Raw genomic sequence first — 19,412 nt, 5'->3', positions numbered from 1 at the left:
TATTGAGACTGTGGGCTGAGCTCTTTTGAAAGGCGTCTATACTATAGACGGTCTCTCAAGAGAGGACCTGTTAAGTAAATAGGTCATTCAAAATTGTCTGTAAAAGCAATTGGGTTGGATTGAGTTGAAATTAGTAATATGATTTCAATTTTCCTAAGCCCAACAAACTCGATTCAAATTGATTTGCACAACCTAATGCTTTTGACTTTTATCTTATAGTTTTAAAGTTCAATTAAAAAAAAAAAATTTATTGTTCTTTGTATTTTAGTTTGGGCTTAATATTCATCCATAAGTCTTCAATGTCTCCAAATGATCATTAACAATTACAAATAGCAAGCACCACTTAGTCATTAGTGAGCCCCACCAAGTTATTGAACCCCAAAATATTTTGACTTGAGAAGGATTTGCTAATCACAAATTATCATATGAGACCGTCTCAACGAGAGAGGTGTCTTAAAAATAGGTTAAATAGCCCATCTAATACATATTATGAGAATATGGACTCTGGTTGTTGTCTCATCGATTGATGGTCTCTCACAAGAGTAGCTCTTTGCTAATTGCTTAGCAATGTCAGTGTCGTGATGTACATCTTTTAGGCCTTAGTATGCCTTTCTCCTCACCTATGGCAATCAAAGGCGAATCCATGAAGGTGTCGATAGTGACTGGAGAGGATGCAAACGGGTAAGGAGGTGGAAGCAAGTGGATAGAGAAATTGGGAAAGTGCCTATTGGATGTAGGAGTAAAGGTGGAGTGGGTAAGCGAGTTTAGGGATGGTCATTTTGCTAGTTATGCCACCTAAAGATATGTTGTATGATACAAAAGCTGAAATTGATACGAAAATAAAACAAAGTTCTTGACAAACAATTATGATGAACCACAAAGCCTTATATAAGGTAGCATTTAGTAGACAAAAATCTAGATCCTAAAGCATAACCATACAGAACAGGGCAACTACCAAAACTCTAGTGTTATTTCTTTCTAAAGCTCCTTACGTGCACCCATCTATAAATATGAAAGGGTAGTGCAACGTACATTTCGTAAAATAAGCTCGATCAGTTCTCGGGTAGCTCGCCACAGTCTTCAATGATCACTGGTGCAGTAGTTCTTCCACCTTCGGTGCCCACTGCCTCCATCTGTTTCACCACGTCATAACCATCAATCACTTTACCAAAAACCACGTGCTTTCCATCGAGCCACGATGTCTTTGCGGTGCAAATGAAGAACTGAGACCCGTTAGTATTTGGTCCTGCATTAGCCATCGAAAGAATACCGGGGCCTGTATGTTTCAATTTGAAGTTTTCATCAGCAAACTTGGTTCCATATATAGATTCTCCTCCTGTCCCATTTCCCTTGGTAAAATCTCCACCTTGGCACATAAAGTTTGGGATGATTCGGTGGAAAGCTGAGCCCTTGTAATGGAGGGGCTTCCCACATTTTCCGATTCCTTTCTCTCCGGTGCACAGGGCACGGAAGTTGTCGGCAGTTTTGGGAGTAACATCAGCAAAAAGCTCCATAACAACTCGACCAGCCTTAGACTTCCCAACCAGAATGTCAAAGAAAACCTTGGGGTTTGGCTTTGCCATCGCAATCTTGAATCTGTTAAAGCTAAATCCAAACAAGGATTTCATGAGATGATCAAACTCAAGTCGAATCAAAAGGACACATTTACATTTACCTGAGAGACGTTTTGTCACAGAACTAGTCGATATCAGTTTCCTTCCAAATCTTTCCGTATTCGGATAAATTTATCAACAAACGTAAGGGACTTAAATACTTAATCCCTTCATACCTTTTCTTCCAAATTCTTACCCCTAAAATTGGCATCCAAACAAAATATATCTTGAAACCCTCCCCTTTCTTTTGATCAATTTCCCTCAGTGCTAGGGATGAAAAAAAATCACTTCCAAGTTCCAACGATTTATCTTAAGTTAAGTAAAGCCGCCATAGGGTTTAAATCATTACTATAAAAACCTATTCACTGTTCCAATGTCATTAATTGGCTCCGATCTACACTTTCACGGGTTTGGAGTTTAATGTACACCTTACCCTTGTAAAAACAAAATAATTGTTTCCAAGTGACCTTTTATAACAAATATTACACGCATAGTAATTCAAAACCAAAGAACAATAAACCCATTGACAAATTATTTGTTATATTGCTCAAACAAATTAGACAAGTATCTCATGTTTTAAGGTAAGAAAACATCAATGTCAGGCCAATAAAAACAAGCAATACCCATTTCCTAAAATCGACAAATTAATGTTCATCAACAGCACAAATCCTGATATATAATACAAATATAGAGGATAATCATAAGACTAGAGATGAGACAATGATATCGCACATGTTTTGAGCTCAACAGGGTTCTATACTACACCTGCAAGCCTTCGATATGTGCTTCCCGCTCAAACAAATTCAATACACAACTGAAATTCCCATAATTGTTCCGTCTCTCATTACGGCGGCGCCGCCAAACAATCAGACCGTCTTCTTAAACTGATTTTGATTACTCAAATAAAAAACACCGATAAAAACTAAAGAGAAGAAACAAAATTGGGATGGAATTTACCTTTTACTTTGAAGCTTCCAGTAGAGAGTTGAAACTGTAGAACAGACTGATGAATTGAATCAGAGAGTAGTTTAGGGTTTTAGAAGAAAGAAAATTGAATTTTAGATTGGGGTTTAGGGTTTTGTTCCATTCCATCAAAATACATTTGCCAAGTGATATTCTTAATATTTTAATGGTTTAATGGTTTAATGGTGCATAACTAAAAATTATATTAATATTTTTTGTGTTAAACAAATTAAAATAAGATCTCATTTAACTATATTTTAGTATATAGATTAAAATAAAATACAAATTAAGAGTGAACCGTGAATAGTGGGGCAAAGTTAATGAAACGGTACAACTTTTTATTGATTTTTCTACAATGATTCTAACTTTTGATTAATCATGAATAATTTTAATTTTAGGATCACTTACTCAAGAATAATATTACCCAAATGATGACCGGTTTTTACAGGTTAGTTGATAAAAAAAATTAAAAATATTAAAATTAAAAGTAAAATCAAAAAACAAACTTAATTGATTTTTCTTTTATATTGTTTTAAAATTTTATTTTTTATCAAAAGTAAAATTAGAGATTATCTTGGTACATTCTTGGCAATTTTTGATAAAAGGTTGAGATTATTGTAGGAAAATTAATAAAAGTAACTTTTTAAACAAAATAATTGTCTTTTTTAAGCCAATATTTCAGCCAAGAAAACTATTAATTTTTATTAGTTAAACGAATATTTTTCAATTTTCTTGCACAAGTAAATATAGTCATTGTTATTGATAGATTGGTTCATGTAGCCGAATAAAATATTATAAAATTAAAACTTTAATATTGTGGTTTTGAGAAGGTTAATCAAGTAGTTCATCATATTTCATGTGTATATTCTCTTAACGATTTCTTGACATTGCTCAAACTTAACGGGCAAAAGTACATACCAATTTGTTTGGCATTTTGTTATAAAATCAACAACTCCTAATATTACAACAATAATAGCAGCAACTACCAAATTAGACTAATTCCTAGGATCAAACATTGCTATCAACAAATACAAAAATACAACAATAATAGTGTATTTTTAAAAGATACTCCCTCCTATTCATCTTAGGAGTCCCATTTGACTTTTCACGGATTTTAGGGAGAGTCAAAAGTGAGTTCCTAAGGGTTGAAAAGAGAGTGGTATTATGAGTTTTTTAATGTAAGGAAGGAAAATTAAGATGGGTAATGGAGGGTATAATTGAAAATAAGATAAAGTTACTAAGGGCATAAAAGTCAAAAACCCATACCAAAAATAGAAATGGGACAATTAAGATGACTTGATCATAAAAGGAAATGAGACACATAAGCTGAATAGGAGGGAGTAATAAGTAGACAAATTGTATTGGAATTTTCTACAACAAAGAAATTTAAACTTATTGTTCAGGTCTAATAATAAATATTCTTTGTTTTTCATCTCGCCAACATCTCATAAATATCTCTTGTTATGCATCCAAATTCCTTCAAAATCATTGGAAAATTAGAAAAACAAAAAAAAGAATTAAAACATAAAGTATGCAATAATCTAAATGATAAATAGATTGTACCAAAGAATAATTATGCATATCGATCCATGATTCTTAGTTCTTTTAGCCAAATATCCCTTGTTTTCTTCAACTCTGAGATTGCATCTTCGATTCTCATTCGATTTTGTGGAGATTCCGCTGAACATTTCACCCCCATTTCCATCACAGACCCAATGCACTCAATGATCTTAATGTCATTTCTTGGACTACCGCAATTATTTAGTAGCCTTGGATCAATGATATTCATCAATTCATCTGACAACAATCCCAATTGTGCATACTTATGGAGGTCTAAATCCCCTTCAAACATTGTATCAATCGGACTTTTAGCAGTCATCAACTCTATCAATACGATCCCAAAACTGTATATATCACCCTCCTTCGATGCCGCCATTCCAAGACCATACTCTGTTGTACATGAACATCGGTGAAATTATTAAAAAATCCAAATATAAAGACGGTAAAAAAATAAATTAAGTTCGACTTATCCAAATTTTTTCGAGTAGAAGTATTATGGAATTACCTGGGGCAGAATATCCAACGATTCCTTTAACTGTAATTGTACTGCTGTTATTTGTACGGGACTGTGAATCGAACCTTGCTAACCCGAAGTCACCAACATGAGCAACCATATCAGCATCTAAGAGAATGTTGCTTGGTTTCAAATCACAATGAATTATTGGAACTTCACAATCATTGTGCAGATAATCCACTGCACATGTGATACAAATGAAGTATCAAAGATCAGGGTCTGCACAGAGGAGATGCAAGAACAAAACAGCACACTAGATTTGACATCTACGCCAATTGCATGTGGGACACCAAGGACTGCCATAGATACGCCTCAACAATCACTCATGAAGCCAAGAACATATGACCAAAACAAGGGAACCCAACTCGCCACGAAATCCAACAGCAAGAGCTCAACAGGTCAGACAGAACCCAAAAACAGAGCAACAAAGTGTCCTGGCAAACAGCTGACCTTGGTGAACCGCCTGAACTCAGACCGGAAACACTTGGACCGGGAGGAAGGTTGGAATGGCATCTCACCACATGGGCCAAGCCACCAAGGGCCAAGGGTACTACTAATGATGCACCAGGAAGTCTGTGGAACAAGCTAAAGGAGGGCTAGTCACCAGTTTGTAAAAGTCAGGAATTTGACTAAGTATAGGACCTTCTGTTTTGTTCTGTTTTATTAGCTAAGCCACGTGTATTAATTCGTTGTTTTGTAACGGCTATTTCTACCACCCAAAGCCTATAAATACATAGGCCCTCATTGTAATAAACACGCTTGAGTTTTGGTTTAATCATCAATAATACAGAGGTATTGTTCAGAAAAGGATTTTCTGATTTTTCTGAAGTTTGTTTGCAAACTTCATCAAGGGTTGTGGAGCAACCTTTGGCCGGCAAGAGGATAAACTACGGAGTGGTTTAGAATCCCAAAGGCACCCTGCAATCAAGGGCTGGAAGTCCTTGCATTGTACCTATCATTCGAGTACTCAGGAAGTGCAATCAAAGTACCCCGTTCACCCACATCAGAAAACCAAGAAAGACTTTCTTGTTCTGTTTGCATGAGTGTGAGTGTTGTCTGATGAATGTTTGAGAGTTTGAATGTTTTAATGACTGAATTAGTGAAGCCATTTTAATCCTTGCATTGCAAAGAACATTTTCCGCCCTTAAACACGCATCAACTTGGTATCAGAGCCCAGCCACGAATTGGGCAAAGATAGCACATATTAAGTTTCTGAGGAAAGAGTTTTCATTATTTCTGGGCATTTCAAAGGGAGCAGCATTGGGCGATTTTGAAGCATCGTGGAATTTTTCAATCAATCATTGAATTCACGACATTCAGGGAGTGATCTTCCTATTTCATTTTCATTGTCATTCATTTGTTTTTCATTAATTCGTATTGTCATACACAGAACATTTATTAAATTTCTGAAATCGGGATTCTTGCATTTTTGATTTTCGCATACATTTCATAAACATCATTTGTTGTGCATTGCTGGTATTATAGCTGTCTCTGGTCGAGTGGATATGACCGTGGAGGAAAGATTTGGGATATTAGAAGAAAATATGAGATTAGTCATGCAAACTCTGAATCAATTAAGGATCGACAATCAACAGGATAGAACACCAAACCCTAATTTGCGACCCTACGAAGATAGAACGGTTAAAATTGATATTCCTGAATTCGATGGACATTCCTATGACCCTGGGAAATATCTTGAATGGGAAGATCGAATGGACAATTACTTTGAATTCAAGAACACGCCCCCAGACCAACAGTACAAACTAGCTAAGGTTAAGTTGATTAAATCGGCTGCCATATGGCTCGAGGGAGTGCAGAAACGTAGAGTCAGGGAAGAGAGGGGTAGGATTAATTCTTGGACCAAACTCAAGAAGCACATGAGAAGGAAGTATGTCCCAACTACCTGCAAACAGCAGCAGTATGTCCAGTTCAGTGCTTTAACCCATGGGAATCGACCTGTGCAAGAATACATCCATGAATGGGATAGGCTAAGTGTTCTTTGCGACATTAATGATCCTGAAGAATTAAGAGTGAGCAAGTTTATAGCAGGATTGAGGGAGAACCTTAGACACCAATTGATGATTACACCCGATTTGACAGTGCACTCAGCAGGGCTACAAGCCATTGAGCTGGAAAGGATTGCTAACAGATTCACCCACGCACCAAGGCAGCCTAGTAAAGCCTACACACCCAGGAACCTAAGCACCACACCTACACCTAAGAAAGACCAGCAGAACAGTGGGCAAAGGACTAACATAGTGAGAGGAGACCCACCTACAAACCCCAAAGATGTGGTATGCTTTAAATGTAATGGGAGAGGACACTACAAAAGAGACTGTCCTAATGCTAGGGCTTTCACTATGAGAGAGTGGAATGACATTAGGCAAGATACTCAGTCAAAGAAGATTTTAGTTGCTAAGAATGGTCAGGAAGAGGAAATGTACCCTCCAAATTTGAGTGATGATGATGGCACTTACTTAGAGGATGAGGAAGGAAATAGGCGCAGGTTTGAGGGAGACACAGAGGAGGAGGAAGATGAGGATGTAGAGAGAGTGTTACCTGAGGAAGAACACCGTAGTTTGGTCATTAGGAGAAGTTTCCACACCACACCCTTAGCAAGGAAGTCTGACCAAAGGGAAAACATATTCCAAACTAAATGCAAAGTGCAGGGGAAGGTTTGTGATCTCATTATTGATAGTGGAAGTGAGTCCAACTGTGTGAGCAGACAGCTGGTAGATGAACTAAACCTAGACACCAAGCCCCACCCTCACCCATACAAGATGAAGTGGTTGGACAACAAAGCTAGTGGGTCAGTGAGTAGGCAATGTTTGGTGAACCTTACCTTAGGGTCATATACTGATGAGGTTCTGTGTGATGTGTTTGAGATGGAAGCTTGCCATTTACTATTAGGTAGACCTTGGCAATATGACAAAAAAACCTCACACAATGGTTACACTAATACTTACACCCTTAAGCATAATGGGAAGAAAAAGGAGCTAGTACCTCTGCCCCCACACCAAACTGTACCCCCCAAACCATCTAAAACACCCATACACTTGATGACCAGGAGAGAGTGTGAAAGGGAGATTGAAGGAAAAGGAGAATCATACCTGTTGATCACTAAGGAAGTTCAGAATACCACACCTATACCACCTGAATTACAGGGACTGTTAGAACAATTCAGTGATGTTTTTCCAAATGATCTACCACCTGGACTCCCACCTGTGAGAGGGGTTAAACATCAGATTGATTTAATTCCAGGGGCTAGCCTACCTAACAGACCTGCCTACAGAACCAACCCCATGGAGACTAAGGAATTACAGAGACAGGTTGAGGAGTTAATACACAGGGGTTATGTGAGAGAGAGCTTAAGTCCATGTGCTGTACCTACTTTGCTGGTTCCAAAAAAAGATGGTACATGGCGGATGTGCATTGATAGTCGTAGTATGAATAATATTACCATTAAATATAGGTTCCCAATACCTAGAATTGATGACCTTCTTGATGAACTAGCTGGTTCAGAATGGTTTAGCAAGATAGACCTGCGTAGTGGATACCACCAAATTCGAATGAAAGAAGGAGATGAGTGGAAAACCGTATTCAAAACTAAGTATGGGCTTTATGAGTGGCTGGTGATGCCTTTTGGGTTAACAGGGGCCCCAAGTACCTTTATGAGACTCATGAATGCAGTCTTAAGGCCATTTTTGGGGAAGTTTGTTGTTGTATACCTTGATGACATATTGATATATAGCAAAACCATGGCAGAGCATTTGAACCATATTGAGACCTTGTTTAAGACTTTGAGAACACAGAGACTATATGGCAAACTAGAAAAATGCAGCTTCCTCTTACCAGAAGTTAGTTTTTTAGGGTATATCATAGGGAAAACAGGAGTCAAGGTGGACCCAGACAAGGTAAAGGCCATCAAGGATTGGCCCCACACCTACTACCCTTACCCAAGTGAGATCTTTTCACGGATTAGCTTCTTTTTACAGAAGATTTATAAGGAATTTCAACTCAATCATGGCACCTGTTACTGAATGTACAAAACAGGGGAAGTTTGAATGGACCTCAGCAGCACAGCAAGCCTTTGAAAACCTTAAGGACATGATGTGCAAGGCTCCTATACTTAAATTACCTGACTTCACCAAGCCATTTGAGTTGGAATGTGATGCTTGTGGGGTAGAAATTGGGGCTGTGCTTGTTCAGGAAGGAAGGCCTGTTGCTTTTTTCAGTGAAAAGCTGAATAACAGTAGACTGAATTATTCCACATATGACAAAGAATTCTACGCCATTATTAGAGCCCTTGAACATTGGTCACACTATTTGAGGATCCAACCATTTGTTTTACATACAGACCATGAATCCTTAAAACACATTAATAGCCAACATAAGCTGAACAGTAGGCATGCAAGATGGGTGGAGTTTTTGCAAACTTTTGATTTCTCAGCCAAACATAAGGCAGGAAAGGCCAACATTATAGCTGATGCCTTAAGTAGAAAGTACAATATACTTGGGATAGTAGGATCTAGAATTTTGGGCTTTGAATTCATAAAAGACCAATACCCTGTTTGCCCTGATTTTTCTGAATTATACCAGGCATGTAGAGACAAACCTCAAGGCTTGTATAGTATTCACCAAGGTTTCTTGTTCAAAGGTAACAAACTGTGTATACCCAAGCTTTCTCTTAGGTCTGTTTTAGTGAAGGAAGTACATGAAGGTAGCATTGCAGGACACTTTGGAATACAAAAGACCTTAGAAATATTAGCAAAGCACTTCTACTGGCCAAAGATGTTAGGAACAATGGGTAAGCACATTTTGAGATGTGAAACGTGCCTCAAGGCAAAAGTAACTTTCCACAAAGGAGAGTATATACCCTTGCCTATTGCACAAAAACCTTGGGAGCACATTAGTATGGATTTTATGATGGCTTTACCAAAAACAAAGAGAGGCAAAGATGCCATCATGGTAGTTGTAGATAGATTTTCAAAAATGTCTCACTTTATAGCTTGCACTAAGGTGGATGATGCACAAAGCATTGCAAGGTTGTTTTTTGCTGAAATAGTTAGGTTGCATGGCATACCAAGAACCATTGTTTCAGATAGGGACAGCAAGTTTCTCAGCTATTTTTGGAAAAGTTTGTGGAAGATGATAGGCTCTAAACTATTGTTTAGCACTGCTTACCATCCACAAACGGATGGCCAAACAGAAGTGACCAATAGAACTTTGGGCACCCTGCTCAGGGCCCTAATAAGCAAAAATATCAGAGAATGGGACTTGAAACTTTGTCATGCTGAGTTTGCATATAATAGAACACCAAGTCATGCTACAAAATACTCACCATTTGAATGTGTTTATGGCACTAATCCTTTACTTCCTATATCTCTTATCGACCTGCCTATGTGTGACAGCAAGAGCATGGAAGCAGAAGATATGATCAAGCAGATGGAAACAATACACAAGCAAGTACATGACAATTTGGAGATTACTAACTCAAAGTATAAGCAACAAGCAGACAAACACCTGAAGCTGAGACAACCTATCAAGGAAGGGGACTTAGTGTGGGTGTATCTCAGAAAGGAAAGGTTCCCACAATTAAGAAAAAACAAGCTTATGCCAAGAGCCATAGGTCCTTTCCCAGTAAAGAAGCAGTTTGGCAAAAATGCATTTGAAGTCCAGCTGCCAGCAGAGTATAACATCTCCTCTACATTCAACGTAGGAGATCTCACACTGTATGAACCTGACAGAGAATTGAGGACAATTCTTCCCCAAGAGGGAGGAGTTGATACAAATAAAGTATCAAAGATCAGGGTCTGCACAGAGGAGATGCAAGAACAAAACAGCACACTAGATTTGACATCTACGCCAATTGCATGTGGGACACCAAGGACTGCCATAGATACGCCTCAACAATCACTCATGAAGCCAAGAACATATGACCAAAACAAGGGAACCCAACTCGCCACGAAATCCAACAGCAAGAGCTCAACAGGTCAGACAGAACCCAAAAACAGAGCAACAAAGTGTCCTGGCAAACAGCTGACCTTGGTGAACCGCCTGAACTCAGACCGGAAACACTTGGACCGGGAGGAAGGTTGGAATGGCATCTCACCACATGGGCCAAGCCACCAAGGGCCAAGGGTACTACTAATGATGCACCAGGAAGTCTGTGGAACAAGCTAAAGGAGGGCCAGTCACCAGTTTGTAAAAGTCAGGAATTTGACTAAGTATAGGACCTTCTGTTTTGTTCTGTTTTATTAGCTAAGCCACGTGTATTAATTCGTTGTTTTGTAACGGCTATTTCTACCACCCAAAGCCTATAAATACATAGGCCCTCATTGTAATAAACACGCTTGAGTTTTGGTTTAATCATCAATAATACAGAGGTATTGTTCAGAAAAGGATTTTCTGATTTTTCTGAAGTTTGTTTGCAAACTTCATCAAGGGTTGTGGAGCAACCTTTGGCCGGCAAGAGGATAAACTACGGAGTGGTTTAGAATCCCAAAGGCACCCTGCAATCAAGGGCTGGAAGTCCTTGCATTGTACCTATCATTCGAGTACTCAGGAAGTGCAATCAAAGTACCCCGTTCACCCACATCAGAAAACCAAGAAAGACTTTCTTGTTCTGTTTGCATGAGTGTGAGTGTTGTCTGATGAATGCTTGAGAGTTTGAATGTTTTAATGACTGAATTAGTGAAGCCATTTTAATCCTTGCATTGCAAAGAACATTTTCCGCCCTTAAACACGCATCAACATGCCACATCAACGGCAATGGTGAGTCTCTGGGAAAGGCTTAAGCCACTTTGCTTTTGATCGGAATGAATACATTGATGGAGATTTCCATTTGGCATGAACTCATAAACCAATGCCTTGAAATCATTCCCTTGAAAATCAGTACTAGAACAAACAGTTTGAATTTTAAGCAAGTTCCTATGACGGGTATTTCTCAATGCTTCGCACTCAACCATGAAACTCTTGGCAGCTCCCCTCTGTGGAAGTTGGAATACTTTAATAGCCACAACCATGTTCCTCTCTACGTCAAGGATACCTCTATAAACAAACCCAAAATGACCAATGCCCAATAAGTTTTCCTCTGAAAATCTATTGGTTGCTTTCGAAAGCATGCCATAGGATAGTTTTGAGAAGGGCTCTCCTATTCTCAATGCCGAGCCTTGAGAAGATTTGCTCCTTTTTCTCCAAGAGACAAAAATGAAGTATGATACTGCAAGTATCGACACAGTAACAACCAACCAAGCAACTGCAATTATGAGAATCACAGCTATGATAATCTGTGCTTCTTTCCAATTTTGGAAAACTTTGGGGGACATCTTGCCAAATGTAGTAGAGGAATCCCTCCGCAAAGTTTCTTGTTCCCAACAATGTTAAAGGGCACTTTCATTTGCAAATACACCTCTTGTTGGAACCTCGCCCACAAAGTTATCGTAAGACAAATCCAGTTCCATAAGTGGAAATTTGATTAAGTAATCGGGAATCGGGCCAGAAAAATTGTTATATGACAAATCCATAAAGCTCAAACTAGTTAAAGATTCAAAACATAGAAATCAATGATAAAATCCCCCCTAAACCTTTGGATTCTAGAAGTATATATGCCCACAACTCGTTTTGGAAGTTTCACCTTCCCAGTCACAATAATGAAGGGATCGGAGTCATTCCATGAACTCAAAACATGATTAGGATCATAATTTATCTCAGATTTTATAACTAATAACGCCTCGTGTTCCACACTATTAGGCAACACTAAATACACCATCCCTATCAAATGTAAAAGAAGGTTGAATAAAATGGGGAGTTTGCTTTTCATGCTTCTTATTTGATTGAAAATGTATTGAATGTTCTTTTTAGTGGTTGACTGATAATAGACTATGATCCAATATTGCAATTTGCTAGTATTTATAGAGATTTTTTCTACTCTAAAAAAATTGCATGTATAAAGTATTACATTATTCAAAATTAAATGAAGTTGTGATATTTGTGGTCTTTTTCAATGTTGTTTCACACTTTTAATTGGTTTACATTATTTTTATTTTTAAGTAATAGTTAATTCAAATAGATTCAATACTAAATTATTATTATTATTCTATTTTAATTTCATTAATCTCTCTTTTCATTTATGCACACCAAATACACTTCCTCCGTTATGAAATACCCGCTACATAAGAATTTTTGATATTATATATCGTTTAAGCTTATTTTTATATTACAGCTAATGTATAAGAAAAAATAGAATCAAATAAGGTTTTGTTTGAATCGTCTAATCACATATTTTCATAATATTAGGTTTTTGTAATTTTTAAATAAATATAATTCAATATATAAACAATCAAAATAATACATTAAATTGAGTAAAAAATCAAATATAACAAATATAATAATACATTAAATTGAGTAAAAGTATCAAAATAATACATTTATCGGGACAAAAGAACCAAAAACCTTCGTATACTATTCAAGGTCTACATAGAATAGTAGCAATTGATGGGACATCAGTAGATTCAGTAGAATGTAGATCACGACTCAACCTTCAAAGTCCTCGCACAGTCGCACTCGCCCTAGTGTAAGATATACGTTTCTATAAATTTAAGAGCTAGTCTCTTCAGCTCTCAATTACACCACAATAAAATTTAATGTCTACTTAATATTTTTTTAATATCTATTTATATTATTTTTAATGTTTACTTACCTTATCTTTGATCCCTATTTATAATATCTTAAAAGCCTATTTATATCATTTTTAATACTTACTTACAATATTTTAAAAAATATATAATGAGTCGGCCCAAGACCGTCTCTTAAAGAATTTGTGTAAATTTAATACTCTATTTCTTCCATTTTAAAATACTTGTAATATTAGCTTTTTTTCACGCAATTTAATGCATTAATTTAATTTTAATATTGCTAATTATATATAATAAAAAATTATAAAAACCTAATATTAATAATTTTTGCATTGAGGCGAATCAAACAAGATCTTACTTGACTATATTTTAACTTATACATTATAAACTAATTACAAATTTAAGATGATTAATTTATAAATAATATAATATTCTTAATGTTGCAAGTAATTTGGAATGGAGAAATTATTTTTAATCTGAATTCTAAATACTTGTAATAAATATATATATATATATATATATATATATATATATATATATATATATATATATATATATATATATATATAATTCATTTGGTAAACTTGAAGGGATAGAAGTACTTTTCAAAACTCCTTTTTATTCAGGTTAAATATCTTATTTTTTTAACTATGAATTAAAGCTGGATAAATGGTGGGGAGCCACTGACATGCTAAGTGATAGGTTTTTTTCGACTAGATTAAAAGGTAAATTCTAGCAAGTTATAATTTGACTCACCTTAAAAAATAGAAAAAATAGAGAAAAAAACTAGATTGAACACAACTGTTTTGACTCATTTTTTAGTATTTTATTTTTTTGGTCTACTTTATCATTTTGAAACACTGGTTAGTTTTAGTATTTTTAATTTATTGGAATCTTAAAAGAGAAATATTGGTTATATTTTATAAAAAATTCGTTTAAAAACCAAAAATATATTTTTATGAAAATTTTAAAGATAAAATATATAGGAGTATTTTTTCTGAAGTTGTTTTTGAAAAAGGTTTGTTTTAGATGTTAGTTAGATGCAATTGTAAATCGAAATTTGACGAAAATTATTAAATTTTGTTCCATGCTTTTATATTGGATTTTTTTTATTAAGCTTTTTTATATATATCATGTGTAATATTTTAATTTCCCCTATAATAATTTTTAGATTTGCCACTGCATCTATTACTTATAAAGTAACGATGAGAATTATACCTTAAATTAATTACTTGTTATTTATAGATACTAAAACCACGCTGACCACACAACAAATTACACATCAACATAGAGCTTTTTGGCCTCATATAAGTTATGGTTAGTTCACCTGATTTATACTTATTTAAACTGAAATTTACTGATTGAAACTAATTTTTATTAATTGTAACTAACTTTTAATTATAAATTATAACTAAATTGTATTGATTAGAAATAAATCTTATTAATTATAATTGGCTTTTACTAAATAAAACCAATTTTATTTATTAAAACTGACTTTTATCAATAATTAATTCTTTTAAGGTATATTGCATTAAACAACATGAAGTAGACAGTTTGTATATTGAATTAGTCATGCAATTTATTTCCACACTTTTTCAACTCATCGTTAATATATTTGATGAAGACCTCCGAATATACTTTTCCGATTCAACTCTAACTCATCATTATCATTCTATCTAGTGTATTCCCCTCATAGAAAACTATGGACAGGGTCTAGGGTGGGAAGGACGACGGCAACTCATACCCATAAAGGAGTGCGTGGCCAAAAGGAGTCAACCGGCTCGAAAAAGATTGAGAGACGTTTCAGCGTCGTGGGAGATAAAAACGCAATAGATAAAATAAAAACGTAAAAACAATAATAAAACTAAAATGAGAACAATACTACCAATAATAATAATAGAAACGAGAAAAAGCAAGAGAACAAAAACCCAAAAAAATACTCTAAAAAGAAATTAGTAGTCTAAAACATTAATATGATGAGAGGCCAAACTACAAGTCTCCCATGTGCTGTGTATTCAAGTCATGCGTATACGATAAGTTGGCAAAATTCATCTTTTTTTGGGTATTGGACAATTGATTATTGGTTAATTCTTATTAGTTGGTTTAATTGACTTATTTGATAATTTTGTATTATTAACTTTTTTTATTAGTAGTCAAACCGACTGTGTAAGGTAGTTGTTGATAGAGATGTTTGATAAAATCAATTATTGGTTGTTGACTGTTCGCAAATTCTTGTATGAAGCAGTCTCACCGTGAGACGCACTACATTGGTTACATAGTCTAACTAATACAAATTATAAGAATATAGACTCCTTATTTTGAGGTTATTTCAATAAAAGATAGTCTCTCATAAGGGTTGATGTTGAGTGTTTATTAGAAAAAAGTGAACCTACAATCTAAGTCAAAAGTCAAATTCAATAACTATCCAGTGTTAGATTAGAATAACTTGGCTAATAGATTTATTCAACAAAATTTCGAGGAAACCAAGATATCCAACGATTGGAGAAGAAGCACTCGAGTACCCATTTACAAAAACAAAGGATATGTACGAGATTGCTCCAACTATAGAGGAATAAAACTCATGAGTCATACTATAAAGTTCTGAAAAAGTCCTTAATGAGAGAACTCGATCGTTCTATGGAAACGTGCCTTGGTCCTCAATGACTTAAGTTAATACAATGGAGACAAGAATTTAAAATATGCTAGTGTGAGATGAGTACATAGAGATACCTTCGGTCTAATTTAAGGTAATGAGGATGTACAAAAAGATGTAAATGATAGAATTTGATGTGGTTGGAAAAAATAAAGAGTTGATGTTAGGTTATTATGTGATCGAAGTGTGCTCCTAAAACTAAAGTGAAATATATATCCAACAATCATAGGTCATCGCTACCTTATGAAATAGAATTAGTGTTAGGCTTTCGAAAATGACAACAGTAAGAATATGAGAGTAGCGAAAATTAAGATGCTTAGTAGTCGTATATATTTAAGAGAAGGTATAAGTGAATCTTTTAAATGGTTTGGACATGTATAATGATAGAGTATTATTGATCGGTAAGGAGGAGGTGAAATTGGAACCTATGAACTTAAATTGAGGGCGAGGAATATCGAAAATGACCTTAAGGATACCAGTGATAAAGGATATGAAGAATTAAGATTCATAGGTTGAGACGATAGAAAATCAAAATAAATTAAGGAGAACTTATGTAGACGACCACTAGAATTGATATATTGGTTTATGTATCCAACACTAATCATTTGAAATTAAGGCTTTGAAATTTGTCATTAAGGCTCCATTCCTTCGCTGATTAAATTAGGCATTTCACAAATTTTACCTCACATGCCTGTTTTTTTATTGGTTGTTAGCTGGAGAAGTTGACTGAAGTGTTGGCTGATTTGACCAGTTGTACGTATTGGCAAAAAAAATCACATTTTAAAGTTAGTTGTTTAGATCAGCAACTATATATAGAGATGTTTAGTAGAAATTATTTGTTGGTTATTTTGACTAGTTTACATATCATAAACACATGCAACAAGTGAATTTTTTTAATCTATTAGACTGCTTGTAAAAGGACCGTTTCTCATAGACGTGATTTCTAACAAGAGTTGTAGAAACTCATTTAGGACTTCATTCTTGATTTGCATGCGTGTAACATCAACGATATATTTTGGAAAATGTAAAACAAATAAGCAAAATTAACAAAATAAAAAAAAATGAGCTTCGGATAAACTTAATTACAAAAATAAGCATCTTTATGTTTGAGCCTAAGGTTAGATTAGTTCTCAGTTACTAACAACGAATAAAAAAATTGGTCAAAAAAGGTCAAAATTGTTTGTTCGCAGTTAATAACTGCGAACAAATGAGAGACAATATAACATTCAAAGGGACAGGAAAAACTAAAAACATGTTTGTTCATAGTTATTAACCGCGAACAAAACAAAATTTTCATTTTTTTGTCTCTTCTAACTGTATGACATTGTCTCCCTTTTGTTCGTTGTTAATAACTGCGAACAACCAATTTTGACTTTTTTTGACCAATTTATTTGTTCGCTCTCAGTAACTGCGAACTAGTCTTATCTTAGGCTCAGACATGAAAACGCCTATTTTTGAAATTAAATTTACCCGAAGCTCTTTTTTTTTTTTTGTTAAAATTGCTTATTTGTTTCACATTTTTAATATGGATTGGGTTTGTTCATTTAGATCCAATTTGTTTCTTGTTAGGTTTGAAACTGGAGTTGCCGTTGATGAACATATATAATGATTAATGATCATTGGGCTGAGTTTTGAGTTGGGTTTTATGTAATTTAGCGTATGAGATAGTCACAGTGTTTTGTATGAGATAGTCATAGTATGAGACGAATTCATATAGTTAGTTTATTTTTCTAATTAATTATTTTAATGTTATAAGTGATTACTTTTAGGTTATAACTTATAATTGATCATTCTAATAATATAAAAAATAATCACTTTAAAACCGTACATAATCACTGTTAGTAAAATAATAAGCAAATAAGCAAAATAAGCAAATTTAAATCAAATAAGCAAAATAATAAAAAAAAATTGAACACGGCATGGGGAAAAACTTATTTTCTAAAATAAGCACGGAATTTTCAAATCTGTGGTTTGGAGTTATTCACTATTAACATTGAACAACTCTAAACCTCAGCTTAAAAAAGTTTGTACTTATTTTGGGAATTAAATTTCCCCATACTTAGTTTAAGAATTTTTTATATATTTTTGCTTAAAAAGGAGAAAATGAGGTAAAATGGTATATTTGATAAAAAATTGTATGAAATATGTGGATAAGACGGAGGGATAAATTAAATGTATAAATGAGAATTTAAAAAAAAGTGAGTTATGATTAAAAATAGAATTCTAAAAAGTAGATTTTGAGGTTTGCTTTTAATTGTTAGTTGAACATATCCATTGGAGTTTCATTATGAAAACTTAGAGAAATATATGCCTTGGGGATGATGATGATGATGATGATGAGAAATATACACATTATCATTTTTTTTTTAAATGTAATAGCTTTTAAATAAAGTATTGTTAAGAAACTAACTCAACCAAAAGCTTAAACTGATAGTTGAGGTCTGAAATATGTTATATACTCTAACACGCCCCCTTACATGAGAACCCTTAAAGCTAAAAATATGGATGTAACACAAGTAATTCTTATAACTGATGCGAAATATTCCACTTGATTTTGAGGGGTGGTTGAGATTTGAACTTGTGATCACTTGTCACTATAACTCTGATACCATGTTAAAAAATCAACTCAATCAAAAGCTCAAACTCATAATTAAAATTCTAAATATGTTATATACTCTATCATAAAATATAAAAATAACTAAGGATAATATAATTAAGCATAACTCATAATTTATAAACTCATTAAGTCATTACAAGTGAACACGTTCGGAGGATTACTAAATTTTGCTAAATTTTGAAATCAAAAATATAATAAATCACGGAATATTAGTTTTTTTTAAATGTAAATATGTTGTGATTGACTTTTAAAGTCAATTATTATAAATCACAAAAACTTGGATGAGATGGTCATTATGAGACCGTTAATTTGCGTCGGTCTAATTCGCGTGTGTAACAACATTTTTGTTGATTTTCTGGGCATTTATTAATTTTGACCTTAAAGATATTAATTTTGAAAATTAATACCTTTATGATCAAAATTGAAAAACGCCCAGAGTGTCTAGATTGTTACATATGCGAATTAGACCGGCTCAAATTGACGGTCTCATTATGAGGCCTTCTCGTCCAAGACTAACACTAACTGATTATAAATTAATGAAATCGAGTAATATATTTATCCAACATAAATGATCGTTATTTTTCTTCATAATTGTGTACATTTCTATAGCAGTTAGCTTGAAAAATTTCTCCTATTTACAAATAATTTTATTTATTGAGCATGTTTAGATTAATTAACCTGACAAAGTTTATAAAAAAACTAAATATGCCCTTATAAATCTCCATGTAGTAATTATGAAAAAATCTAACTTGTTTTTTTAATGCTATAATTGGCCGCAACCTTCTTATTGCATGCGATTACTAATCAACCTGGTTAAGTCGAACAGAGAGTCAGATTACCTTAATGGCAATAAATT

General features: G+C 34.3%; 4 protein-coding genes across 6 annotated transcripts; 1 reads left to right on the top strand and 3 right to left on the bottom strand.

The window, feature by feature from the left end:
- Window positions 1-806: 806 nt before the first annotated feature.
- On the bottom strand, window positions 807-2,748 carry LOC130817489 (peptidyl-prolyl cis-trans isomerase CYP19-3-like). 2 transcript variants are annotated; one of them, XM_057683221.1, is made up of 2 exons: window positions 2,571-2,748; window positions 807-1,605 (listed from the first exon to the last, which is right to left on the bottom strand). In XM_057683221.1, exon 2 carries the CDS (start codon window positions 1,581-1,583, stop codon window positions 1,053-1,055), a length of 531 nt encoding a protein of 176 aa, XP_057539204.1. In that variant the 5' UTR covers window positions 1,584-1,605; window positions 2,571-2,748; the 3' UTR covers window positions 807-1,052. The 2 variants fall into 2 exon arrangements, with proteins under 2 accessions (XP_057539204.1, XP_057539205.1); XM_057683222.1 differs by having other exon boundaries at window positions 807-1,596; window positions 2,571-2,721.
- Window positions 2,749-3,313: 565 nt separating this feature from the next.
- Window positions 3,314-4,776, bottom strand: LOC130817490 (probable LRR receptor-like serine/threonine-protein kinase At3g47570). 2 transcript variants are annotated; one of them, XM_057683224.1, is made up of 3 exons: window positions 4,642-4,776; window positions 4,140-4,526; window positions 3,314-4,053 (listed from the first exon to the last, which is right to left on the bottom strand). In XM_057683224.1, the coding sequence occupies exons 1-2, from the start codon at window positions 4,748-4,750 to the stop codon at window positions 4,150-4,152; spliced, it is 486 nt and encodes a 161-aa protein (XP_057539207.1). In that variant the 5' UTR covers window positions 4,751-4,776; the 3' UTR covers window positions 3,314-4,053; window positions 4,140-4,149. The 2 variants fall into 2 exon arrangements, with proteins under 2 accessions (XP_057539207.1, XP_057539206.1); XM_057683223.1 differs by having other exon boundaries at window positions 3,316-4,526.
- Window positions 4,777-4,789: 13 nt separating this feature from the next.
- Window positions 4,790-11,287, top strand: LOC130818665 (uncharacterized). Its single transcript, XM_057684824.1, has 5 exons — window positions 4,790-5,197; window positions 5,502-5,598; window positions 6,136-8,564; window positions 8,704-10,791; window positions 11,096-11,287. Exons 1-5 carry the CDS (start codon window positions 4,790-4,792, stop codon window positions 11,285-11,287), a joined length of 5,214 nt encoding a protein of 1,737 aa, XP_057540807.1.
- A 112-nt stretch (window positions 11,288-11,399) lies between these two features.
- Window positions 11,400-11,978, bottom strand: LOC130818664 (receptor kinase-like protein Xa21). Its single transcript, XM_057684822.1, has one exon. It carries the CDS (start codon window positions 11,976-11,978, stop codon window positions 11,400-11,402), a length of 579 nt encoding a protein of 192 aa, XP_057540805.1.
- Window positions 11,979-19,412: the final 7,434 nt, after the last annotated feature.

This window comes from Amaranthus tricolor, chromosome 7 (assembly GCF_026212465.1).
Source record: "Amaranthus tricolor cultivar Red isolate AtriRed21 chromosome 7, ASM2621246v1, whole genome shotgun sequence".
Lineage (NCBI taxonomy): Eukaryota > Viridiplantae > Streptophyta > Magnoliopsida > Caryophyllales > Amaranthaceae > Amaranthus > Amaranthus tricolor.
The sequence above is the reverse complement of the archived record's forward strand: the minus strand, read 5'-3'. Positions and strand labels throughout refer to the sequence as shown.

Coding starts and splice junctions, on each gene's coding strand:
- LOC130817489 (XM_057683221.1), bottom strand. CDS start 1,583: ATGGCAAAGCCAAACCCCAAGGTTTTCTTTGACATTCTGGTTGGGAAG.
- LOC130817490 (XM_057683224.1), bottom strand. CDS start 4,750: ATGGTTGCTCATGTTGGTGACTTCGGGTTAGCAAGGTTCGATTCACAG. Junction 4,527..4,641: donor CGTTGGATATTCTGCCCCAG/GTAATTCCATAA, acceptor CATGTACAACAG/AGTATGGTCTTGGAATGGCG.
- LOC130818665 (XM_057684824.1), top strand. CDS start 4,790: ATGAATTATTGGAACTTCACAATCATTGTGCAGATAATCCACTGCACA. Junction 8,565..8,703: donor TCAAGGTGGACCCAGACAAG/GTAAAGGCCATC, acceptor TGTACAAAACAG/GGGAAGTTTGAATGGACCTC. Junction 10,792..11,095: donor CAAGCCACCAAGGGCCAAGG/GTACTACTAATG, acceptor AACTTCATCAAG/GGTTGTGGAGCAACCTTTGG.
- LOC130818664 (XM_057684822.1), bottom strand. CDS start 11,978: ATGTCCCCCAAAGTTTTCCAAAATTGGAAAGAAGCACAGATTATCATA.